Source organism: Triticum urartu, chromosome 5A (genome assembly GCF_056163025.1).
Source record: "Triticum urartu cultivar PI428250 chromosome 5A, HENAU_Tu73, whole genome shotgun sequence".
NCBI lineage: Eukaryota > Viridiplantae > Streptophyta > Magnoliopsida > Poales > Poaceae > Triticum > Triticum urartu.
This window is the reverse complement of record NC_141877.1, coordinates 255138123-255163257: the sequence shown is the minus strand read 5'-3', so window position 1 is coordinate 255163257 and position 25135 is coordinate 255138123. Positions and strand designations below refer to the sequence as shown.

At 45.9% G+C, this 25135-nt stretch overlaps 1 protein-coding gene across 4 annotated transcripts in view; it reads right to left on the bottom strand.

The window, feature by feature from the left end:
- The window catches only part of LOC125508385 (uncharacterized), a 34955-nt gene extending 20254 nt beyond the window's left edge, over nt 1–14701 (bottom strand). Inside the window, exons 1-4 of one of the 4 annotated variants that reach the window (XM_048673084.2) lie at nt 13355–14699; nt 13213–13263; nt 12925–13000; nt 10850–11832 (exon numbers count right to left, since the gene is read on the bottom strand). In XM_048673084.2, the coding sequence (XP_048529041.2) occupies nt 11809–11832; nt 12925–13000; nt 13213–13263; nt 13355–13902 (699 nt within the window). In that variant the 5' untranslated portion in view covers nt 13903–14699 and the 3' untranslated portion in view covers nt 10850–11808. Of the gene's footprint in view, nt 1–10849; nt 11833–12924; nt 13001–13212; nt 13264–13354 lie in introns of those variants that run through there. The other 3 variants (XM_048673085.2, XM_087525850.1, XM_087525851.1) reach the window with 3 other exon arrangements.
- Between the last annotated feature and the right edge of the window lie 10434 nt (nt 14702–25135).

Sequence of the window (25135 nt, the reverse complement as noted above, 5' to 3'; positions counted from 1 at the left end):
GAAGGCAATGCTTGGTCCAACACAGTGCCCCATCCCCAACCCGGAGGCCAGCTAGCGGGTATGCTTCGTCAATAAAGCTATAAAGGTAAGCATTTGCTCCCACAATCGTAATCTTTGTCAATTCCCACAAGCCGTGGTTGATTATTTACTTGTTGCAACAGCCGTGGGGCAGATGGGCAGCCGACATCTGCTCACTAGCCCCACAACTGGATGACCCCTAGCCAGAAGAGCTGAACTGGTTATGAGCCGAGAACACCACCCCAAACCCAGCGCGACAAAATGTAACAAGGTGCCCATGATTGAACTCGATGATCACATTGATGAGGTTGTGGAGGAGTCCAATAGAGAGATCAATGAAGCCGAGTTGCATCGCTATGAGATCGGCAAACAATCTATGGAGGCGGGAACCTTGGCCATGGGCACCGCCAAGCAGGACCCGCCCGAGGAATCCTGAGGAATTAGGATGCAAGAAGCGCCAGAAGGTGCACTAGGATCAGGCAACCAGCTTGGCCTCCCGTCTTCTGTCCAAGGAGCGACCCCACTAACCAAGGTCGGAAAACTTTTTCCTCCTTCCCAAAAACCTTGGAACAAGCTGACAAACACCTTGGAAGCAACTTTCAATAATGTGTTTACTAAATTTACCTTGAACGTTGGGGTAATACTCATTTTGATCGTTCTGCTGGCTCTTGTGCAAGTTTGGCGCCATGCTCACCATCGCTCCGACAACATCTCCAATACCCTCTGTCGATGACACCCCCAGCAACGAGACAAGCGCCTTGCTGGCGAGACCCGTTACCAAGCTCCTTCTCCTCCTCCTCCATGGAATTCCACTATTGTCCTTGCAACTGTGGGGGTGGATGAGGTTGGTGAGATGGACCATGCCGTTGATGACCTGACGCCACTACGTAGTGTTTGCAAAACAACCTACCTACCTTGAAGAGGGCAGTGCTAGCCAAATACGCTACTCTAAGGTTACACCCCCGGAGGTTGGAAACGCAAAACACACTAGGGAGGTGTAAACTTCTCGGTTTGCTAAGTGGAAGAGCAAGACCTTCTGCCTCCTCTCTTCAGTCCGACCAACCCGGCCATCATAGTCGAGCCATCAACCACGCGCATTACTAGCACCACTCTCAACTTCTACTGCCACGCTTGGCGTGGCCGTGCTACCAAAAGCCTACGTGAAAATGTGTGTGACCACTTCTGAGGCTGCGTCAACCCTCCCCGGCCAGAATGACAAGGAATCCTAGACGAACCCGACTTTGACATGATGCCAAGGGGCTTCCTCATAGCAGCAAGGGAGCGAGTCAACGCCATGAACCAGGGATTGAAGGACATGACAGATGTCTTTGCGGCTGATATGGATGTAAAATGTTCATCATGCTTCTAAATTAGCAAATGACAGCATAGCCAGTAGACTCAAGGTGTATATCGGTACAAAATCCAGAATGCGCCTAGGTCTTGAAAATAACTTGGCATCCTTGCATACCTTGATCCCCGACCTGCAGCTCAACATGGAATATGTCGGGCTGCAGGTTGGTTTTGATAGACATAGTAGATAGAGAAAAATAGGCAATCTGCTCTAGTCCCCGAGACTCGAGTCGGGCACAAGTGGCCGACCTAAGGATCAAACCATCCTCAGTTGGTATCTAATGCTTTGTAATAAAAGAAACTGTCGATCTAGTAACCCCCAAGACTCAGGTTGATTTGATAAATCAGCCCGAGGACCGAACTTGAGCACGGTAGAACACATAGAACAAAATGGATATGCAGTAGCCCATCGGACTTAGGTCGGGCACAAGTGGCTGACCTGAGGTTGGAACCATGTTGGGAACTCCATAATGCTTACAGTGATTGAATCGCAGATGAAGTATCCCCTGAGATTGAGATCGGCTTCAGAGAAGTCCACCTCTGGATCGAATCTCCCGAGGCAACTAATACTAAGCATTGTGGTTCATTCTGGTGATATGCAGAAGGCTGGCCTATTCGTCCACATCCTCACCCAAGACCTGGTGAAGGTGGAGAACATGCTGGCATAGTCTAAGCTCAAGGTACAATGCCTAGAGCAGCTAGCCGAAAATATTTAGGTATGTCATATTTTATGTTTTAATCTTCCGCTTCAATGTTTTTATACAACTCGAATTATTGCTAATGTAATATTGTTGTCTTTTGTTAGTGGCCAAGAAGCGTGTGGCCAAGCTAGAATCTCAGCTCCAAACTGCCCAACAATAGGCCTAGGCTTCCCGGGAAGAAGCTCACCATTCCCAGGGCAAGGCTCAGAAGACGTCTGCCCTCCTCGAAGAAGAGCACTTGCCAGGCTGCCCGATATGCGTTTGCCCTTCTCCAACAGATCTCATCAAGCACATCGAGGACTACGACCAGCTGAAAGTCGAAAGGCATGCCATGGATGATGACCTGAAGAAGCAGACCTCACACCTCAAGGAGGATAAACTACGCTAGGGATACCACTGAGGATGAGGTTAGGCAAGCTAAAACAACGTCCTTGCCGGTAAGGTGTATCTTCTGTAGTGCACTTTTGGATGCCGACGCTACCCCGAGTTGACACAAACTTGGCATGATTCAGATTACTTTGGCGATTTACCCAGAGTGTTGCCCACGCACACGTCTTCTACCAAGGGAGCCCTGATCCTAAGCATGGGCAGTACCAAGCTTTTTGGGGGCAATTTCAGGACATCTCATGTCCTGTTATTCTTGCCAATAAGCTCAAATAGCTCGAGGAGCTGCAAGCTTTCTTCCGTATGGCGATGGAGGCTATTTTTCATATGTTGTGCCCCAGGGAAGCCACCTGGACACTCTCTTCGATCTTGCTCTCCGTCTTAAGGGTGCTCCTTTTTGGATCGACTTCTAGAAGTCCTCGGTTGCCCGGGAAGGAGCACTTCAGGTGTGGGCAATGCTTCGGGACAACTTCCCTGAGCTCAACATGATGCCTATCACGAAGGCGAAACCCTTGGGATCAGAATGCGAGGGCGTGCTCCCGAACAACTTCTTCTACAAGGTCATGGAGATGCCTGGCTGACCGAGTAAGATTCCCTCAAGAAAACAATAGGGCGGATTAGTAGTAGTTTGAACTTGGAATGCCGAGTATGTGCTTGTAAAAAGCTTTGAGCCACAACTATTTTAAATTTAAATAGTTTTGTTTCCAAGACGCGTTGGTCTGAAGTTTTATGTTTGTGTGCTCCCGTCGTACCTGTTAATGTTTCAACATTGGATTTCGTATGCTGTGACAACTAGGGTTCGACTTTACCCACCTTAGGCACCCTACTAGGGAAACTAGAGGGGCAAACAAAGGGGTGCTTCCATGCCTATATTAGCCGAACTGGCGAAAACATAAGGGGCAAACATAGGAGCAAGAAAACCCGATTTCGCCAAAGACACAAGTCAAAAGGCACAACATAGAAAATTGGCAAAAATGACTAAGGAAGAAATCACATAGGCAGGAAAACTACCCGATTGTAATTAAGGGCTTTAACTACCACCAAGTTTGGGCCAGTGGAATAATTCCAACAACTAGTCAAAATCAAAATGGGGCAAATTATTGAGCATGATCACTAAAACAAATAAAGGCACAACAAGAAGATATAAGACACCCCAAACTAGGGGTATCAAACTTTATTTGATTCATACTATAATGTCTGGGATTGAATTAAATAATAATATAAGCTAAGATAAAGATAAATAGAGCTAAGTGAAAAAATAATATAGGAGGGAAATACTCTAGGGATTGATCTTTAAGGCGCTTACTCATGGCTTGTTTGGATCTGACAAGATCCTATTTAGGATTGGGTTGGTTCCCATAGAATTCATACGGCGTGCCTTAGGTTTGACGATGTTGTCGCCGAGCTAGATTAATGTCAGATTTGAGCATTTGGTGAGGATGATGTCGCATTTTCTTACTTTTTCCTTCTTTCCGGATGAACCCTTACCTGCGAAAGATTTAGCTTCTGCCTCGGCCATGAAGGCCACTTTCTGCTCCTTGGTCCTTAGGGACAGTTCAGCACTGCTTGAGATTGTAATGACGTTTTTGGCCTGACATCTTCAACTTCACGTATGTGTAGTGAGGTACGACATGAAACTGTGTAAACGCGGTCCGACCTATGAGGGCATGACAGCCACTTAGAAAGGTACTATGTCGGAGCTAAATGGCTCTAGACGATAGTTATCCGGGGCAACGAACACCACATAGAGTGTGACCTTGCCGGTGCATCGAGCCTCCATGCTAGGGATAATACCCTTGAACCTGGTCTTGCCGAGCTCGATGTGCCATGAGTCGTACTGCATCTTTAAGCATCTCAACATAGATGCGATTTAAATTGCCGCCACCATCCATAAGCATAGTAGTGAGGTGAAAATTGTCCACAACTGGGTCTAGGACTAGTGCAGTAGTTTGCCATGGCGGATGCTAGTCCGATGGTCTCGGCGGTCAAAAGTGATCGGGATTTCCAACCATGGGTTATATTTCGGTTCTCCCCACTCCATAGTATAGACCTCAGGAAGATCATGCTTTCGATCCTTTTTGGAGATAGGGGATGCCTACATCATGATCACATTCTTTACCTCCGGAGGGAATTGATTCCGGCCGCCATTGCCCTGCTCGGGCTACTGCGTGCCCCCGTTGTCACCATGGGTCCAGGCCTATCGGGCTTGCTGCTTTCGATATGTATGGCCTGCCTATGGACCCATCAATTCTGGTTAGTGTGGGTGGTGGGTCGGTCTGTCGTTCCTCGGTGGATAGCACAAGGCTAGTCCAGGATCTTGTCCAGGAAAAGGGGCCTCCGCCACCTTTCCTTCCTTGGAGTGTCTTCTTCTTGCCACTTCTTCCTTGGTTGTTGTATTCAACGTTAACCTCGCCAACCTCAACATTGTTGCCACCTTGGCGCTTGTTCTGATTGTTCCGGCGTGACCTTCCATTCCCATCCTTTACCTCAAACAGCTTGGGATTGTTACCTTGGTCCTTCTTCTTTGCTAGCCATGTGTCTTCACCAGAGCAAAATATGGTCTTCATTTCCATGAGCTCATGCATGATCTTGGGCTTGTAGTGACTGAGGCCCCTTGCGAGGAACTTGTCATCGGCACCATGCTTGAATGCAGGTATGGCCTCGGCGTCCTTGCACTCAACAATTTCGTTTTTCGATTCTTGACAACTCGGATCCAGTAACTATGACTGATTCATTTTTCTTGCATCATGCTACCTAGGTCATTGGCATCCGTAGGTCGAACATATGTACCCCAAAATTTTTCCATGAATATGGCCTGAAGGTATGCCCGACTATCAATTGAGTCGTCTAGAGAGTGTGTAACCAAGATGGAGCTAACCCTTTGAGCATGAGGGACATGTGCTTCAGTGTTGGTAGTCATTACCATTCGCCATTGGTACCACTAGGATATAGTCAGCAATCCTAATTGCGGGACCCGAGGTGTCATCATATTTATCATGATTTTTTATTTTAAACTTCAGCGAGAAGGAATTGGAAACTATTCAATCTGAGAAACAGGAAGGGCATAGCGCAGACGGGCCTCTAGATCCTCGAAGGGTGTCAATGGTGCATCTCGCATTGTTTATGCTTATTGATTTATCATGTTTGCTGGCCTCCCCACGAAGTCGAACTACTTGCTCAATTGACGTCTCATGGTGGCGTGGGGACGAGGTGCATAGCGCTTGGACTGGTAGATTGTCCGCGGAGCCTCATACTGGAGTGATCTTGGGATCTTCTCCTTTGGACATGAGCTCGACTTTTCCCTACGTCGGGAGGCCGAGCTGCCGACATGATGAGATGTCTCGGTGTGGATCTTTGTGTGATGGCCCACCGCTTCTAGAGCATGCTTGCTTTTTGTCAGCCCGCCTGTCAACATGATAGGCCCATTGATCTCCTGCACCAGGGTGCAGATTCTATGCCCACAAACATTTTAAAAACCGCATTGTGGTCCACAACAACATCCATGTCCTTCATTAGGTTTCGATCATGCCCAACTGGTGCCTTCTTGGCCGCTCTCCACTTGTGATCACCCTTCAGGTTCTCCTCATATTGGAGGACTTGCTTCCAGTGATATTCTGGGTCCGGAATTCTCCCAGGAAACCGATTGTTGTCCGTGGTCACCTTACGTGCTGACCTAAGAAGCCTCAGATGAGCCTCGTCGTGTCTAGGGCCCCCTACAGATTCATTTCGTATTTCCTCATCATAACGGACAAACTCGCTTAGGGACCGAGGTTCCTCTTCACGCGGGGACTCTCCCACTCGGGATAATAGTCAGGGTCAAGCCAACTTCAACCTTAATAATTAAAATTGCCAACCGTGTGAGTGCCTTGCATTTTTATTCATAGGAGATGCGAGGGGGAAGACAAGGTAGTGTATGTTTGCAGTAGGTATGTAAATAGAGTAGTGGTGGCACATTCCTTTACTTTTTATGTGCTCTCTCATCTTATTTTTAATAGACGCAAGTTGTAGCGTGTCTCTATAAAATGCTTAGTGCTTGCCGCTAAACCCCTTTACCCCTTCCTTTGAAACATGCTCATACAATAGAGTAGGTCTACATAAGTCTTGAAAGTAGAAATGAGTACTCGCCTTGTTTAAGTTAGGTTTGCATAAGTCTTTTAAGTACAAGTGAGTACTCACTTTTCTTAATATACTCTTTTCCCTTGGAGATGACCATCATCCAGCCGACAGCAATTCAGGAATCAGATTTGTTGATGGGCTTCGTTAGCTGGTTATCCCATAGATAATGGTCTGGGTAGGAATATGGGTGCTCATCGCTTTTATTTGATCCTTTTTAAGGCAATTTTATTCTTTAACTGTCTACATTATATTGGCTTCTGTTGTATAAGTTGTATCTTGGTCGAAAAGCTCATATTGTATTCATTCGTTCAATTTGACTCTCCAGAGTTGTTGTGTGTGTATGTTGTCATTGTTGCGGACTATTTTAATTATTCGTGTTGTGATACCGATTGTTCCAACACATGGCGTGCACGTTTCGACGTGTCCATTGTGTGAAGATGGAGCCTTAGAATCATTATTATGCAAAGTCTACGAAAGGATGTTATATCTACATAGTGCTGATCCGGGTGTGCTGCACTATACGCGGAGGTGTCTGGACATATCCGTGAACACACTACTAGAAAAAGGGCTATAACTAATATGGACATTAATGGCGCACCACACATGTGGTGCGTCACTGCTATATAGCAGTGGCGCACCATGTGTAGGTACGCCATTAGTGTCCATATCACTAATGACGCACCACACCCACGGTGCGCCACTACTAACAATTTTTTTTATTTTTTCAAAACTAGTAATGACGCACTATGCCTTGCGCAACACACACTCTGTAATGGCGCAACACACACTCTGTGCGCCACTACTAACATTTTTTTTTACTTTTTTTGAAACTAGTAATGGCACACCAGGGTATAGTGCGCAAACTAGTAATGCTGCACCACAACCACGGTGCGCCACTACTAACAATTTTTTTTATTTTTTTTGCAAAACTAGTAATGGCGCACCACGTAACAGGTGCGCCATTAGTAACCAGGGTTACTAATGCCGCACTGTTAGGTGGTGCGCCATTACTAACTTTCTCTGCACCCACCCCACCCCCCCTCCCCGGACCGCCTTTTCAGTTTTAGAAAAAATAAAAGAAAATGATGGAAATGTCAAAAAAATAAAAGAAAAAAGTTTTCCATGTGATATGTGGTCCAGTTGTTGGGAAAATTTACAAATATGAATTTTGACTTTATTTGCAAAATCTCTCTGGAATTTAGTAAAATGGGCATAACTTTTGCATACGAACTCGGATTAAAAAGTTTTTTATATGAAAAATCATCTAATCAAAAAGTTACGGGGCTTTTAAGATTTAGAGGGGGGGGAATGGAAAAAAAATTCAAACTTACTAGTGACACACCATTGGATAGGTGCGCCATTAGTAACAGAAAAAAAGATTGGTTTCGAATTTTTTTCCAAAATATGATACGTAATATGACCGGGAAGTTTGAAATATTTTTTAAAATTTCATCACACTCATGAACATGAACAAAGTCCTAGACATCAACAAGGTTTAATAGGATTAATATGATAGATATATCAACAAGTGCATGTTAAGTGAGGTGGTGCTGGAGTTGGATAGAACTACGAAGTTAAGCGTGCTCGGGAGCCATAGTGACCTGAGATTAAGAAAAAAAGGAAAAAAATTCTGGATTTTTTTTTGAAAAAATTTGTTAGTAATGACACACTTCTATGTGGTGCATCATTACTAAGTCAGATAGTAATGACGCACTTCTACGCATACTAATGACGCACTATAGGTGCGCCATTACTATCACAAATAGTAATGGCGCACCTATAGCGCGCCATTAGTATTTGTTACTAGTGGCGTGATAATAGTGGCCCACCTATAGTGTGCCATTAATGGCCAAAATAGATGTGCCACTAATTAGCCTTTTCCTATTAGTGACAAGTTGGGGGCTAAATTTACCCAGTCCGATTGGAGATGCCCTAATCGTCTTTTCTTCCAACGAAAGGTGATTTATTAATTCATAATGTCGTATGAAGGGATATAGGCAAATAAATACACACATGAATTTTTGCGTGGTTATGATGATCTCAACTAAACACACCCACGCACATTGAGTACAAACAACAAGGTCAAAAATGACCAAATAGAGGTACTATTTTTATTTGCTTGTTGTAGCCTAGATGCACGTCAGCTCAACTCGGACGACTGACTGAAGTGAGCTGGCTCTAGAGACCATTAGGGTTTCTAGGAGAAAAGAAGCCCAACAATTGCTAAATCTACCTAGACCCCCTCGCCCCAACCACTGTTTTGGAGTTGTGAGCCGAGGGGAAGCTCGATTGCTGGTATGTGTCTTTTAGCAATATTCTTATGATGAGTTTGGTGGCCTTAATGAAAACATGCGAGCGGTGGACGTGACGTTAGTGAAAATAAAGGTTATCAGGTTCTTCCCCTGCTGCCGTGTTGCTTTTTCGGGCGAGAGCATGGAGCTGTAGCGATGTTCTTGCTATGGGTTCGGTGCAACCGCTCTTGCAGGGTTTAGGCATGTGTCCACAAAGGACCGATCGGTTGAGTTTTTATCAATGTGGTTTGGGTGCTTTTACTGGTTCACTTCTTTTGTGAAGCTAGAGTACTCTTTACTTGGAATTATGGTGAAGATCTTGCATTTCGACAGCCTACAGATCTAGGGGACCATCCAGGCCGAAGTCCGTCCATCGTTTCTCTTTGGATGGGCAAATCAAAGGCCTATCTGAAACTTTTATCAAATATCAAATTCGTGCAGGTGTACAAGTGCCAGTGTAGCTACTCCGGTTTAATTGTGATGTTTTTGTTGAAGGCTTGGGATAACTTTGTCTTTTAAAAATTATTACCACATGTTTTATTGTTATTCTTAGTTTTAGGAATTACTTTGCAATTTCCTGGATCTTGGATCCAGAGCATTTTATTTGTAATGGTTATCTGTTTGAATAAAGTTACACACATATTTCTAAAAAAAATACTAGTTGACGTAGAAAAGAAAAGAAAACTTTACCGACCAGGCAGGCATGTCGCAAGTACAAGTATAGTGTGGCGATCTGGCCGGATGATGCATTACTTCCATCGAATTAGGTGAGACATACCCTCTTTTTGGGTCAGTAATATCTTGAAGTAAACTCAATACCCTCACAAACTTCCTTCTATTTAAATTTCTGCATGAGGTGTAGCATGCATTCCATCCACTCACAAAAAGAAGTTATGCATCATGAGTATGTGTGGTCGGTTTGCGCCTGCGTGGCGCACGTGTGCCTCTAACTTGTAATCGCAGAAAGGTAAAGATGGAGCTCAACACAAATATATAGAGTTCAAGCCAGAGTTTGTTATAACCATATTAGTTGAAATTAAAAGTTATTTTAGTGATTAGGTGGATCATCTAAATAATAGTTTACTCCACACAATTGGCTTCTTGGGTCATTCAGCTCTAGGCAAAATTGATGAGAAGTTAAAACTCACCACCACTCACAGTACACACATAAACCCTAGATCTTTGCTAATAGGAAAACGTTTGGAGCCGGCCACGCGCGTATCGTTAGATGTCTCGCAATCTCTCGATTCCACTATGCCACATGGCCCACGCCCCTCGCTGGTTGCTACCGCACGCGTCCCTTATAGGCCCCACAAATCGTGCCACATCTTCTTCCCTGTCTCTTTGTTCAATCGACGCCACACAGCGCCATGTCTTCCCCCAAAATCAGAATAAACTTGAGCTTCTCCAGCGGCCGTCCGCCCTCGACCTGCCCCGCGCTGCACCGGCGAACAGCCGTCACTACCCCCCTCCCCCCTGCGGATCTGGCGAGCGCCGCTCTCCTCTTGCACGGCCGTGCAAGGAGGTGTTACAACCACGGCGATGAGTGGTACAACCCACGACGACAGTGCTACAATGGCGGCGAGCAGGGGCGAAGCGTATGCAGCAATCATGCCTATGGCGAGCTACAACCAATATTTTGCGAGTTGCGAACCGATGCAACTAGCTGCCACAAGCAGCGAGGTGGAGCTCAACGACAAGCTTCAACCGGAGGTGACCGGTGCTACAACCAGCGTGGATTTTTGCTTGAACCGGTCGGCAAAAAAGCTACATCCACATGATGCGAACGACCAGCCCGGTTATTTTGCTGCAACCGCCTTTTTTTTGCTACATCCGGTAAGTTATTTTGCTGGATCGTCGACATGTACTTTTGTTGCGACCGCCGGCGGGGAGACATGATTTTTTCAGCGGCGGCAAGAACAATCATTTTTGCTGCAACCGCCTTTTTGTTTTGCTACAACAGGTAAGTTGTTTTGCTGGATCGTCGAGATGTATTTTTGCGGATCGCTGGTGGCGGAGGGCGGAGGCATGATTTTTTGCTGGAACCTGTGATGTGTTTTGTTGGCACCATGTTTGTGATTTGTTACAACCAGAGACACCATTTTTTTGTTGTGAGTTTTTTTTTGCTGACCACCGGTGGTGGAAGCCGGCAATGGCGAACCAGATGTGGATGGTCGTCGGGAGTACTGCAATCACGGCGGGTCGCCGAAACCGGGGATAGAGCTGCAATCGCAGAGAGCAGAAGATCGAGCCCCGCCGCATCCATCTTGCGATCATCGACAGCCGAGCGGCGAGAGGCAATGGGGCACGCGACAGTGCTGTAACTGACGACGGGGGCTAGGCGTGCTGTAAGGCACATGCGAGATGTGCGGAGATGAGCTGGAGAGGAAGAGGAGCGACATACGTTGACCAACAGAGTGAAGAGGAGAAAGGAGACGAATATAGGCTGCATCCAACGGTTCCACAGAGGGCAATCACACGACTAGAGGCTGACCGGCCGAAAGATTGGGCCGGTGCGCCGGCGCCTAGCACTGGCCTTGCTAATACGGCACCTGGCAACCACTCCAAAGTTTTTCCCTCCCACGGAAGGCCTCTAAAATACACACCTAGTTATGGCGGTGGTGCCGCTTTTTTTCTTTTTTTTTTGCAGGGGATGCCATTTCTTATTGTTCAGGTCCATGTCCAGGGTAGACACAACTAAATTAAGGAGATCATGCACACCAAATATATATTAGTAAGCCATAAGCACGCATGCATCTACCAGCAGTCACAAAAGCATTCATGAGAGAGAGAGACCTTAATCATGGGGTGGCGCCATGATGTAACGCATGGACTGGCACCCGTCACCTACAACAGCAACAAAGACCCTTGGGAATCCCGACGTCTAAACTACTGTCCGTAGCTCCAAAGCTCCTTTCACCTACCAATTTGTGCGCTGCCACTTTAAACTACTCCCTCCGGTCCTTTTTAGCCTGCATATAAGTTTTGTCCAAAGTCAAAGCATCTCTACTTTGATCAAATTTTTAGAAAAAAGTATCAACATTCATATTGTCAAATTAATATTATTGGATTCATTATGAAATGTAGATTCATAGTATATATATTTGGTATTGTATATGTTGATATTTTTTAATATAAATTTGGTTAAAGTTTACAAAGTTTGATTTGATACAACTTTAATACGTGGAGTAAAAAGGACCGGAGGGAGTATCATAACATGCACGATTTAGATCTGTAGCGACATGGATGCACTGCTAGGTTTCCCTAGCTACTATCTAGCGTCCCCTGCCAGTCTTTCCTCCTAACTTTTTCTCTAGCATTCTCTCTATTTTACACACCATATAAATATAATACGGAGTAGTACCGAAAAAGAGACAAAATATCCAGTGCAGGGAGGTATTTCTTTTTCTTGATGGCTTGTTTGGATACACCGACACCTGTTTCAGTCACTTGAATGTGGTACACTCGTACTTGAATAATTAATGTAGGAGTATGTTATATGTATTAGTTTTGGCTAAGGCCTCCTTTGATTTATAGGATAGAAATGTTATAGAAATAGGAAAATCATAGGAAGTGAGATGACATGCATCTCAATTTCTATAGAGAAAAAAGATGTCATTTGATACATAGGATAGTAATTTTTTCATTGAGTTTTAGCTAATGTTTTTTTTTCTTCAAAATGTGAAGGATTGATTCCTATCCTACATAGGAATAGGAATCCATTACTATAAATCAAAGGGCTTCAAAGAAATTTTTCCTTTGTAAATCCTGTCCTATAAAAATCCTATGAAATTCCTACAAACCAAAGGAAGCCTAAATGGTTTCTTTCGGATCCTTTAATGGCTGAACGATTAGAACCATTTCGTTTGTTTGGGAGCTCATGGGACTAGTCAGCTCAATTAATAAAGCAAACTTCAGTGAATCATATCCAAACGAAAATCCGAGTAGAAACTATGAAAATATCACTGTTCTGCACTTAAAGGGCACACATAAAATAGAAATTAAGCACAAAGAAAGAGTGCAGACAAATTACAAGGAAAGGAGACGGATGCTATATGGCATACCTGTGAATCGTCCTCAAGACCCAGCTTGCTAACCAGGTACCCCATCACTACTCTAACTGTCATCCGCCCGTCTCTACTGGCCGTGCAACAATAGCATACACCAAAGGAAGTCAATATCTAATGGGTCAAATGTACCAATAATTTTTCCTAATTAACCCAACCAAGAAGCCATCATTAATCCATTTATTTGTCGTTAATGACTTCGATCCAAGTTAAAAGATCGGATGGACCATGCATGCATAATTTGTATTAGTAAAAACATTAAGGCGAGTTTAGGAGCTAACCTACCTAACCCTCAAGTAGCTCCTGTGCACCTGCGGCAATGGCGGCTCCCTTCTCCTGCATTGGATCAACGGCAACCAGTACATGAGCTAACTACCCAGTACCCACATTGGCAAATGCACAAGATCGCAGCACGTGGCGTACTCACTGGTTATGCGCCGCCTGGAGCACGAACCATGTGCCGGCCTCGTGCGCTGGAGGAGGCGCCGCCGCCACCACTGAACCCGCCGCCACCGACGGCGACGAATAACCAGCTGGGAACAGAGACAGCCCTAGCTCTGACAGCGGCGGCGAAGCGTCTGGTTGTATGGACGACGAGGGTCCAGCTTCATAGTCGTTTCTTGTCCGTTTCCCGCGCAAAGACGACGAAGCCGACTGTCCGGTACCGAGCTGCAGCCAGGAACTGGTGTCGCCGCAGCTGCTACTGCTCGTACTTGGTTCCTGGACGTCGGGCGGCGGCGAAGATGGCGCTGGCGGCAGCTGCTGCTCTGGTTGCTGTTGTGAGATCGGGACAGTGTCGTCCTCCTTTGTTGGCTGGTGGGGGTGCGGGGGGTCCTCCGCCATGGGCGTGAGGCAGCCGCAGCGGCAGGGGAGCAACGACGACGGCGAATGGAGGCGGTGGCTTCTCCGGAGGCGAACGTTGACGGCGGTCGGTCCATGAGCGTGAGGGAGCGGCCGGAGGAACGTCACCATCATCTCATACCTTCTCCTCTCTTTTGAAGTTGCGCAGCACCGCGGCCGACATTATGGCAGGAGGAGAATGTTCAAAGGGGAAAGCATCTGCGTTTCATGTAGGTTGAGGAGGCCAGTGTACATAACATAACCCCGGGTGTGGTGCGGGGTAAGGTGAGCTGTCAACGGTGTGTGTACAGGGTCCAACTTTGGACTCTGTACTAGATGGATGTACTACAAGACGGGATATTTTTCCATTTCTTTAGCATGCTGACATCATCACATGCCACTAGCGGTGTGGCGTGATGATGAATAGTTTATTGCTAGCTTCTTAATTAACTAGCCGTGTCTTCATCCATGTGTGTTAAGCGTGTGTCTTGCTACATCGTTGAACGCCCCTCCCTATTTTCACTCTGAGGTGGAACCCTAATCTTGCAGGTGACGCTCTCACTTCCACATGGATGCGCTGCGCACATGCATGTTCCCTTAGTGTGTGTGTGGGTGCACTAGATCTCAATGTGCGTCGGCACTCTGGCTACTCAACTCTGTCAGACGGTTCAGAAAACTGTCAGATCTCTCGATAGGGTGTTGGATGTGATTGGAAGTACCGGGACGGGGCTTCGCACATACAAGTTTCAAAGGTTTGCTTCTTATTATTCATGGTGGTGGTATACCTTGGACGAGTGAATACAATGATATAGATGAGATTGATATCGACAGTTGTTTCTACGCGAGTAGATGCCACTAGTGCATCCGACCACTAATTGTGTGTGAAAGTGGCATTAGAGACGCTTCAAAAATAGAACCATTTGCCCAAAAAATAATTGTGTGCAATTGTAGGTCCATCACGCACGACCAAAAAATAAATGTATGCGATAGAATGAAATGTATGCGATGAACTAATCTATTACACACGGTCATTTTTGAGTGATCGTGGGCTAAACCTGGCAAACGCGTGGAGTTGAGGAATTGTGTGTGATGATAACAACACATCGCAATAGTTATTCCGTATGCGATACAGTTCATACAATTATTAGAAAGCAATTGTGTGTGATGCTTGAAGTTTCACAAACAACTATTTTCAGAAGTACTTTTGTAAAGATCACAATGCCTCATGTGTTTTTTTTAGCCAAAATCGCTTACCGTTAATGTTTTCGAAACGTGCGTGATTGACATCAGTATAAATATATCCTCAGAAGATAGTTTGACTCGTAAAAAAGGGACATCCAATACGAAAATAAGATAGAAAATCATCAAATAATACTCCACGCAATCCAGTTCATTACATAATATTTATATATTTCATCACACACATATACGATGTGATGGCATTCAATAGGAAAATATGATATAATTTAAAGAAAAATTAACTCAAATTCAATAATCCTTCCTGAGGGCCCTTTTCCTGCTTCTGGCCACAGACTCCCGATGCGCACCAGCTTCCCAGTGCAGTGGGAGTTGGCCTCCTCCTCCGCCGTTTCTCGCACTCCGCGACGTGCTTTGCGGCGGCTTCTCAGCGGGCGTAGGCCTACGACGAGGCCAATGTAGTTGGCACATATAGCCACTCCTTCTCGGTGGCCTCCTGATGTAGGGCAAAACCCTAGGTGGCCCGATGTTCATGAATTGGAGGTGGATTCGAGGAGGAACACGAAGAACACAAGGGAAAAACGTAGACAAATCAAAGGGGAAAACACTCCATTGAACAAGATCCACACCATGTACTCCTCAAATCACAAGCAATACATGTGATGCAGCAAGATCCAAGAACAACATGGAAAATAAAGATACAAGGTAGTTCATCCAAATCTCTAGGAGAGATGGGTCTTGATGATTCCCTTGGGGAATCCTTCTCCACATGTGGAGGTCTTGCATCCATTAGGGATCTTCTCCATAGGAAGCCTTGCACTCCAATGGAGTCTTCTCTATCAAGAGGAATCCCACAAGGGGAGATACATGAGCTAAGCTCTATGATACGAGATCTAATCTTAGGTATCCCTAGCAATGAGGAGGAGGAGGTCTATATATATTGCTATAGGCGAAGGGGTAAGTTAGGTGGGGATACAAGGCCAAGTGGCCTGTCATGCACACATGCTGGGTCGAATGATCCGGGTGGGCTCCCGGATGATCGGGTCATCTTCCAGATGATACAGATGTACTCCCGGATGATCCAGCTTCGTGGTGGAGTTTCGGGTGCTCTCAGATCCGGTAGCCGAACGATCCGGGAGGAGGTTCGGATGATCCCGCTGATGCCCGGATGATCCAGATGGTCATTCGGATGTCCGACTTCAGCCCAGTAGCTGTGACGTTGATAACCCACAAGTATCGGGATCGCAAAAATTTTCGAGGGTAGAGTATTCAACCCAAATTTATTGATTCGACACTAGGGGAGCCAGAGAATATTTGCAAGTATTAGCAGTTGAGTTGTCAATTCAACCACACATGGAGAACTAAATATCTGCAACAGAGTGATCAGTAGCACAGTATTTTGATAGTAGATAGCGGTAGTAGCAATAGCAACAGTAACCCTAACGGTAGCAGTAGTTTTGTAGTAATTGTGACATCAGCAACAACTGTAGTAACTTAGCAAATATCAATATGTGAAAAGCTCATAGGTATTGGATCGATGATGGATAATTATGTTGGATAGCATTCATCATGTACCAATTATAACCTAGGGTGACACAGAACTAGCTCCAATTTATCAATGTAATGTAGGCATGTATTCCGTATATAATCATATGTGCTTATGATAAGAACTTGCATGACATATTTTGTCCTACCCTCCCATGGCAGTGGGTCCATAAGGAAACTAAGGGATATTAAGGCCTCCTTTTACTAGAGAACCAGAACAAAGCATTTAACACATAGTGAATACATGAACTCCTCAAACTACGGTAATCACTCGAAAGGATCCCAATTATTGTCACCTTGGGGAATGCAGATCATAACACGTAATAGGTGCATACAACTTACAATATAGGATTCAGATATGAAATCATGGCACTCGGGCCCTAATGACAAGCATTAAGGATAGTAAAGTCGTAGCAACATCAATCTCAGAATATAGTGGATACTAGGGATCAAGCCCTAATAAAACTAACTCGATTCACTACAAAAAAAGACACATCCATGACATTATGTGCCAAACGAAATTTTTCTGTCATCCTTATGACACTTCTATGACGATAATTGTGACAAAATGACGTATCAACATTGATGTTGTGGGATCCTACTTCTATGGAAAAAATCATGACCGAAAATGGGCTTTTCATCCAGGGCGGGCCGGGGATGCACCTACATGACATTCTTTGGACCGTCCATGACGGAAAAAAATCATGGTAGAAGCGAGGGCGAGGAAAATATCGAGAGTTTCCCGGTTATGGTAGGTGGTCGAGGCCGAGCGATGCACGGAGTTTGCATGTTTCTCTCGTACACGTATGCGCGCGTGTGTGCGAGGCGTTGGGCTCTAACTGAACCCGAGCGAGGTGTTCGCTTACTAAACCTGAGCGATTGCACTAGCTATGTTACTAAACCCGAGCGATTGATCCCTTGGCTGTTAACTGAACCCGAGCGATTCCTTCACTACTGCTGCTAACTGAAGCCGATCGAACCTGCTGCCTCTTGATGAACAGTGACTGTTGTTGGGGGTTGGATGAACAGTTCGCGGTGGGGGTTGGATGAATAGGACCCCATGGTTGTAGAGGTCATTGCCGCTGGATGAACAGGACCCCGATCAAGGAGGCCACCACACACCCGAGCTGGTTGGGGGTGGATGAACAGGACCCCGTGGAGGGCTGGTTGAACAGTAGTCGATGGAGGCTGGATGAACATGACCCCGTGGAGGGCTGGTTGAACAGTACCCGATGGAGGCTGGATGAACAGTAGCTCGTGGATGAACACTAGCTGGAGGAAGTCGATGGTGGATGAACAGTAGTAGGTGGAGGCTGGAGGAAGTCGACGGTGAATAAACAGTGGCCCATTGAGGTTGGAGCGAGGCAGTAGACGGTGGATGAACAGTAGCCCGTGGAGTCTCGTTTTGCGGTACGCCACACCCCTCTTGACGAACATGACCCTGTTTCGACTGTAGGTGCTCCAACACAAGTCTGTTTCCTCCATTTTGCAGTACGCCACACCCCTCCGAATCAATAGGACCCCGTTTCGACCGTAGTCGCTCCAACAGAAGACCGTTTCCTCCGTTCTATGGTACGCCAGACCCCCGTTTTGGTTGTTCCGTCCAAGCCGATTGGCTCCCGATGAACATGACGCATTCCGTTGCCTCCCGATGAACACGACGCAGTTTCTCCATTTTGACCCAGTTGGTTGGCTTCCGATGGACAAGACGCCGTTGCTGCCATCCGTAGCCTCTCTATGTACACGAGACCTAGCTGTACGTATGTGCGAGTACACGTTCGAGACCCCCGATCGTATGTACGTACGTGGCCGTATTTTTTGGCATCTGACTGTACATACGTGTACACTGTTTAGAAGGGACTATCTGAACTACTACGTCGGGAGCTCTACTACTACACGTGCCGCTGCTTGCTCGGCCACGGTTCATCGTTGCAGAGAGATTGTTCGACTAGTATGTATGCACACGTTCGCGACCAGATAGACAACGCTATGTATGCCTCGACCGGGTGGGTCCCAGCTGTCAGGGAGGATAAGGAGGTAGTTCCTTGGGTGCAAAGATATGGCTGGTGGGTCCCAGCTGTCAGTGTCACCGTGTACAATCATCTTCTGAAGGCATGCATCCATTGACCACGTTGACCACACCGCGATGAGAGCACCAAGGCGGTGGACAATGGCGAGGCCTAGGAAGGGAACATCGCGAAGCCGGGGAAGACACGACAGTGGATGCCCACAAAGTGGGGAGTACGAGGGTTGGCTGGTTCAGCCGCGGTGTGAGGCTACCCTCGCCGGAGAATAACAGGAGGTGTGAGTGAGTAGAGGGATGGCATGGTTGGTGGTGCCAGCACAGCCAGGCATGGGAGGCAAGAGCAGGCAGTCCCGCCGGTTTTCGGCGGCTGGAGCAAGAAGATCATCGATTGAAAAAGGAGTGCGGCCGTGGATGTTAATCCAACGGTCGCTGCTACTAGAATCGTTTGGTGACTAGGTTAACAAAATAACAACGCCCTGCGTACGTGTCAATTTAGTAGGCCCACAAGTCATCCTTCGAATCAGGTGGGTCTGAGCTAGCAAGGGGAGAATCATTTTTGTTGCGCGTGATAAGGGGTCACTTGCTTCCATGCGAAGATGTAGCTCGTGGGTCCCAGCTGTCATGGGGGAACTTTTTTTCACGTAATAAGAAGGAACATCCTTGTGTGTGAAGATTGCAGTTGGTGGGTCCAACCTGTCAGGGGGAGGAATCATTTATTCCTGCATAATAAGGAGGCACTAGCTTGCATGCGAAGATGTTGCTGGTGGTTCGCCATTCTCGGACACTCGACGTACTCCATGTTGGCTCTCGTTGTTGACCATGCATCGTCGAGCGGACCATGACGGTGGATGATGGCGAGGCCTAAGCTGGGAAAAATCTGGAGTCATGGAACAAGGGGCACTGGAGTCCCTGGCGGAGGGGAGTATGAGGGACTGGTTCGGCTGCGGGGAGAGGCTGTCGTCGCTGGAGAATAACAGAAGGTGTGGATGAGTACATGTATGACTTGGCCACCATTGGAGGTAGGGTGGGGCGGCGAGGCTCGCGAGGCAGCACAGCCGACCATGGGAGACAGATGCAGGCGCTCTAGCCGGCGATGGTTTTGGCGGCTGGAGCAACAACAACTGGATCAGAGATTGAAGAAGCAGGATCGCTGTTGGATGTCAATCCTACGAATACATATGTCAGAATAATTTGTTGACTTTTTGTTTTAGACCATTAAATCGTTTTGTTCACTAAATTGACAACACCTTGCGCAGGCTTCATCCTAGTGGGCCAACAAAGTCAGCTTCGAAAGCTCTGGCGGAATGCAACCCATTTCATATTGTTGGCCAATACATCTATTTCCTGGGCTTTGACTCAACAAATAATCTATTTCCTGGGCTAGGTAATAATAATAATAAATGATTTACTATTTATGATAATTTACAGTGCATTTGATTATTTATTCGAATACACCTATTTACTGGGTTGGGTAAAAAAAATATTGCATGCATGCGGCCCATTTATTATTTCTGATAAGTTACAACCCATTTGATTTTACTAGAAATTGACCCATTTTCTGGGATCGGTGAAAAAACAATGATGGTCTACACTGAGCATTTCGTATAAAAAATAATATTGAGATAGGAATATTATTAAAAATATATTAAGTTGGGCTTGGTAATCTTATTATATAAAAAATGAATTGAGTTTTGCATTTTATTAAAAGAAACATAGGCTAGGTTGTGCTTAATTTAGGATCTTTTGTACAATTGTCGACCCAGTTGCATTGCTGATATTAAACGAAAAAGGCCTGGGTAGTAGTACAATACAACTTTACATAGCTACTCAGCCCACATTCAAGGACGCCTGAAAAGGCCCAAACAAGGCGTGTGTACAACTTTTCGAAGTCATTGGACTCAATTTATGACTCAAAGAAAAAAGTTAGAGTATAGTGGAACCTAATTAAAAGCTGTCATGAGCGAAGAAATAATTCAACGGGTCCCACTTATGTGTGTGTGTGTGAGAGAGAGAGAGACCCATCGGTCGATGCTTGTGAATACATCTTTCAGCCATATGCATTGTTGATGCTTAGTAAAAACTTATATAGTTAACACAATCATATACAACATCATAGCACATTGAACTTGCATACAAAAATTTCACACATGCGGCACAATCAGGGTGGAAGCACTGGATCGCTACGGTTAGGGCTATGTTGAAACCAACAAACTCGTACATAACTGTTCATCGTCTTTATCAATGATGGGGAAATATCTTGAATGTTGTGCAAAGAAAAGAGACAGATAACACAATAAGTTATGCTAGCACATTAAGTTGACGTACAGCCCTTTCTAAAAAAAAGTTCAGGTACAAAAATATAATAGGTCACAATCAAATGTACTGGCACATCAGTGCTTCACACCGATAGCTCGGATTTAACTAGTATCTGAGAAGATCCAGTTGCTCAAATTAGAGCACATCTAGGCAGTCAGCCCTGCCTCTTCTCCCGAAGAAGCAGTGGCCTCCGCCGCGTGATGGAGTAGGCCCTATGCCATCCATTATTCCGAGCAACACGGGGAATGTCTGAAGCCGACTCCTGTAATGGATGTCATCGACGGACCCTGGCACCAGCGGCATCGGCAGGACTTCGATTGATGGATTGACCACTTCTTCGACATGCACGAGCACTCGATACAGGTACATCCCTAACGTGGTCCGCGGCGACCTTGGTGGCAACGAATAGTAAAACCCTGGTTCCTACACCGGTATCTCAACACCAATCACCTTCGGTATGGTGGACAGCTTCTTCATCCATGCCATAATCGTCAGAGCCCAGCTGTCCACAGGAACAAACATACTTACGAGCTCACCTCCTAGGTCATTGATAAGCTCATTCATGGACTCGCTATTCCAAGCATGTTGAGGCATGCAATGGAAGGTAAGCTTTGTTAAAAACTCAAGCTCAGAGGGCACCTAGCCCCATCCTGGGTGCCACCGATCAAAGCTCACCAGCACGCCATCGTAGAACAAACGACGGGAAGATTCGAACACATGACTGCAGTCGAAAGTTGTCCGGAACCTAACAAAGAAATCAACCGGTGGTTGACAGACTTCGATGAGCAAGTCGCTTATTTGGATGCTGTGTGCAATGCTAAGAGTTTTGACAAGGTTGTCCGGCGAGACGGGAGGCCGGTCACCGTTGATGGTTACCATCAGCACTTTGCGGGCGAACTGGTCGTCAAGCGCCGCCATGCCATTGTTGAGCAACAACACGCAGCGCCCGAAGGTAGGATGGACCTTAGGATCTCCAGCTCGGAGATTCGCATTGACCGGCGACATGATAGTGCGCTGGAGTACAAGGAGTACATGAGGGGGATTTGGGGGAACTGGACATTGGAGTACGAATCGAGATTCCAGTGGTGGGGGAGGGGCGAGAGATTGGGGATGAAAAGGTAGCATGAATTTCGAACACGCGCCAATATGCTCTCGGCGCAAGCGCACGAAAACATCGATGGGGCCCACATGTCAGCTAAAAGTCATTTTTTTGAGAGCACGGTCTGAGAGTCATAATTGACATGTTTGGCATTGCGTTACTACTCGACCCATATTCTATGACATCTCATATTCGCCCAAACAAGCGTACATCATCAAAAAGACACTGAGCTCAAATTATAACTTGAAAAAAAGGATGTATACACTGAACACTAGAGAATGGTGATGCCCTCATTTAGCCCACCAGCAGTTCGAGACAATAAATGGTTCAAAATAACAATATATACGACATTCAAACACTGACTAGTGACTACTACTGACATAAACAGTAAGACATGATAGTTCATAAGAAGTCTTGCTACACCACCAAAAAGCACCCATCCTTAGACTCTCGTGGTCCAGAAAAGAATGACATTCTCAAGAGAGGGAACTATTACATAGTAAGAGTGACATAGACGAGGATGACCAAATGACAAGGAGTCTGCATAACAAAAGAGAGAACTACCCATCTAGAACAAGCAGCAAAGACAACAAGTCATTCAAAGAGGGATGATCCAACACCATCATAATTTGCAGCCCCACTTCAACCACCATTGATTCAGATACACCAGGACTCCACCCTTTCGATGCAACAACCCAATTACCTATCAACCTGAAGGCTTGAACCACATCACTGCCTGTCGGAGTTGAGACATCCAAGGATCAAATTTAATCCAGATGCCTTTGTCATTCTCACCTTCTTTTGGGTGCAGGTTGTATCATTGACAATAGGGGAGTTTGCTCCGGAAGTCCTAGGGCTCGCCGTGTAGACACAATTTTCCCTAGCAAACAGAGCCTCTCTGCCATCAAGGTCCTTGCCAACGGTGATCTCCTGGTTAATCGGATAATTGAGTCCAAGAAACAGAGAGTGTGAACCAAGGCTGTTTACCCGCCTCCAACTCAAAAATCCCGAAGGCCCCAACAAGCTGGTATTCTGCTCATAGACATAACAACCACTCTCCAGATACTCACGTATTTCACGGTGCTTGTACACAGTGTTTTTTTTTGCAATATAAGTTTGCTGGCTCGTGTGTGCGAATGATCATCAGTCTTTTGCCTTCGTATGATCAAGCAATGAACCAGTTGTGCTTCCCTATTTTTGGGAAAGGTGGTGTGATTACAAATTGCAGTAACTGTAGGGACAGTGCATCATATCAAAAAGGGCATGCATTGTTAATGTAAGATCGACATTGTTCGGAGTATGAGTAGGATAATGCAAAAAACAACATTGATCGGTCCCTGTTGGAACTGAGAGGAAAATATAGGGAAATGTACATTGGGTTTGAAAATATAGAAGTACCATGGATGGTTATATGCATGTTATCTCACAATCGATTCTTCATAGGAAACTACAATGCCATGCATGTTATGTAATCATGTTCTGTCCTCACAAATAAATTCTTCAAGGAAACTAACACACCATGCATTGTTATGTACTCATGTTCTGTGCGAAAAATTCTTGTGAGGATATTATTCTAGCCATTGATTGCTGAAGGGCGATATAGGTATATACACATGGTAAGCATTACATGATTTCACTACTTCCAAATATAGAGTTCTCCATATGCACATTTACTTCCCTAATGTATTGTAAGATGAAACCAACAGTGTGATGCATGTTTCTACATCATGAAAATGAGGAAACTAACATGGCTATTGATACACACTCATATTTGGTAGTATATAGATTACTATAAAGTAAGGAGAATATCCATATCTTCCTAACCATTGATCATTCAAGGGTACAAATTGGTTGTAATGACATGGTCACAATCGCATGAATTAACTCATTCCAAATATAGCTGATTTACGACATCTCTAATACATTGCCATAGTTCTACTCAAATTCCGCTCAAACAGGGATATGCCAATCATCACAAAAAGTTCAAATAGTGTCATGGCGTTTCTCGGTGTCAAAACCGGCGGATCTCGGGTAGGGGGTCCCGAACTGTGCGTCTAAGGCGGATGGTAACAGGAGGCAGGGGACACGATGTTTTACCCAGGCTCTGTCCCTCTTGATGGAGGTAAAACCCTACGTCCTGCTTGATTTATTCTTGATAATATGAGTAGTACAAGAGTTGATCTACCACGAGATCGGAGAGGCTAAACCCTAGAAGCTAGCCTATGGTATGATTGTATGTTGTCCTACGGACTAAAACCCTCCGATTTATATAGACACCGGAGGGGGCTAGGGTTACACAAGGTCGGTTACAAAGGAGGAGATATACATATCCGTATTGCCTAGCTTGCCTTCCACGCCAAGTAGAGTCCCATCCGGACACGGGACGAAGTCTTCAATCTTGTGTCTTCATAGTCCAACAGTCCGGCCAAAGGATATAGTCCGGCTGTCCGGAGACCTCCTAATCTTGGACTCCCTCAGTAGCCCCTGAACCAGGCTTCAATGACGATGAGTCCGGTGCGCAGTGTTGTCTTCGGCATTGCAAGGCGGGTTCCTCCTCCGAATACACCATGGAAGAATTTGAATACAAGGATAGTGTCCGACCCTGCAAAATAAGTTCCACATACCACCGTAGAGAGAATAATATTACCACAAATCTAATCTGCTGACACGTTTTGGCAGCATGACATCACGCCACGGCCCGGTAATTATTTGAAACGTTTTTCTTTAACCAGCCCCGCACATAACGCGAGGCGGTTTCTTGACACGTCTTGTCAAAGAAGAGATCATGTTCCCCTTATTACGGTATTCTCATCAATACGGACGTGGGTAACCCAACTGCGCCATCAATTACGGCGCTTGGGGGATAAGCGAGTTTTACCAGGCTAGTGGGGGCGCATAGTTTAGTCCGCCCTTATAAAGGGATAAGATCTCACCTTTTTCAACCCACGCCTTCTTCCTCCTTGCTCATCCATTCTCGCGCACTCGAGCTCCAGCGCCCAAGTCCGCATCCTCCTTCTCAACTCTCTCCAAACATGTCCAGAGTGGGAGGCAAGTGGATGGCCTCCTCCGTCACGGAGGGGCAGATCAAAAAGTTACATGGAGCCGGATACTTAGCCGCGGATATCGCGCACCGGCTGCCAGCCGCGGGGCAGGTCGTCCCTACCCCGGAACCTCATGAAAGGGTG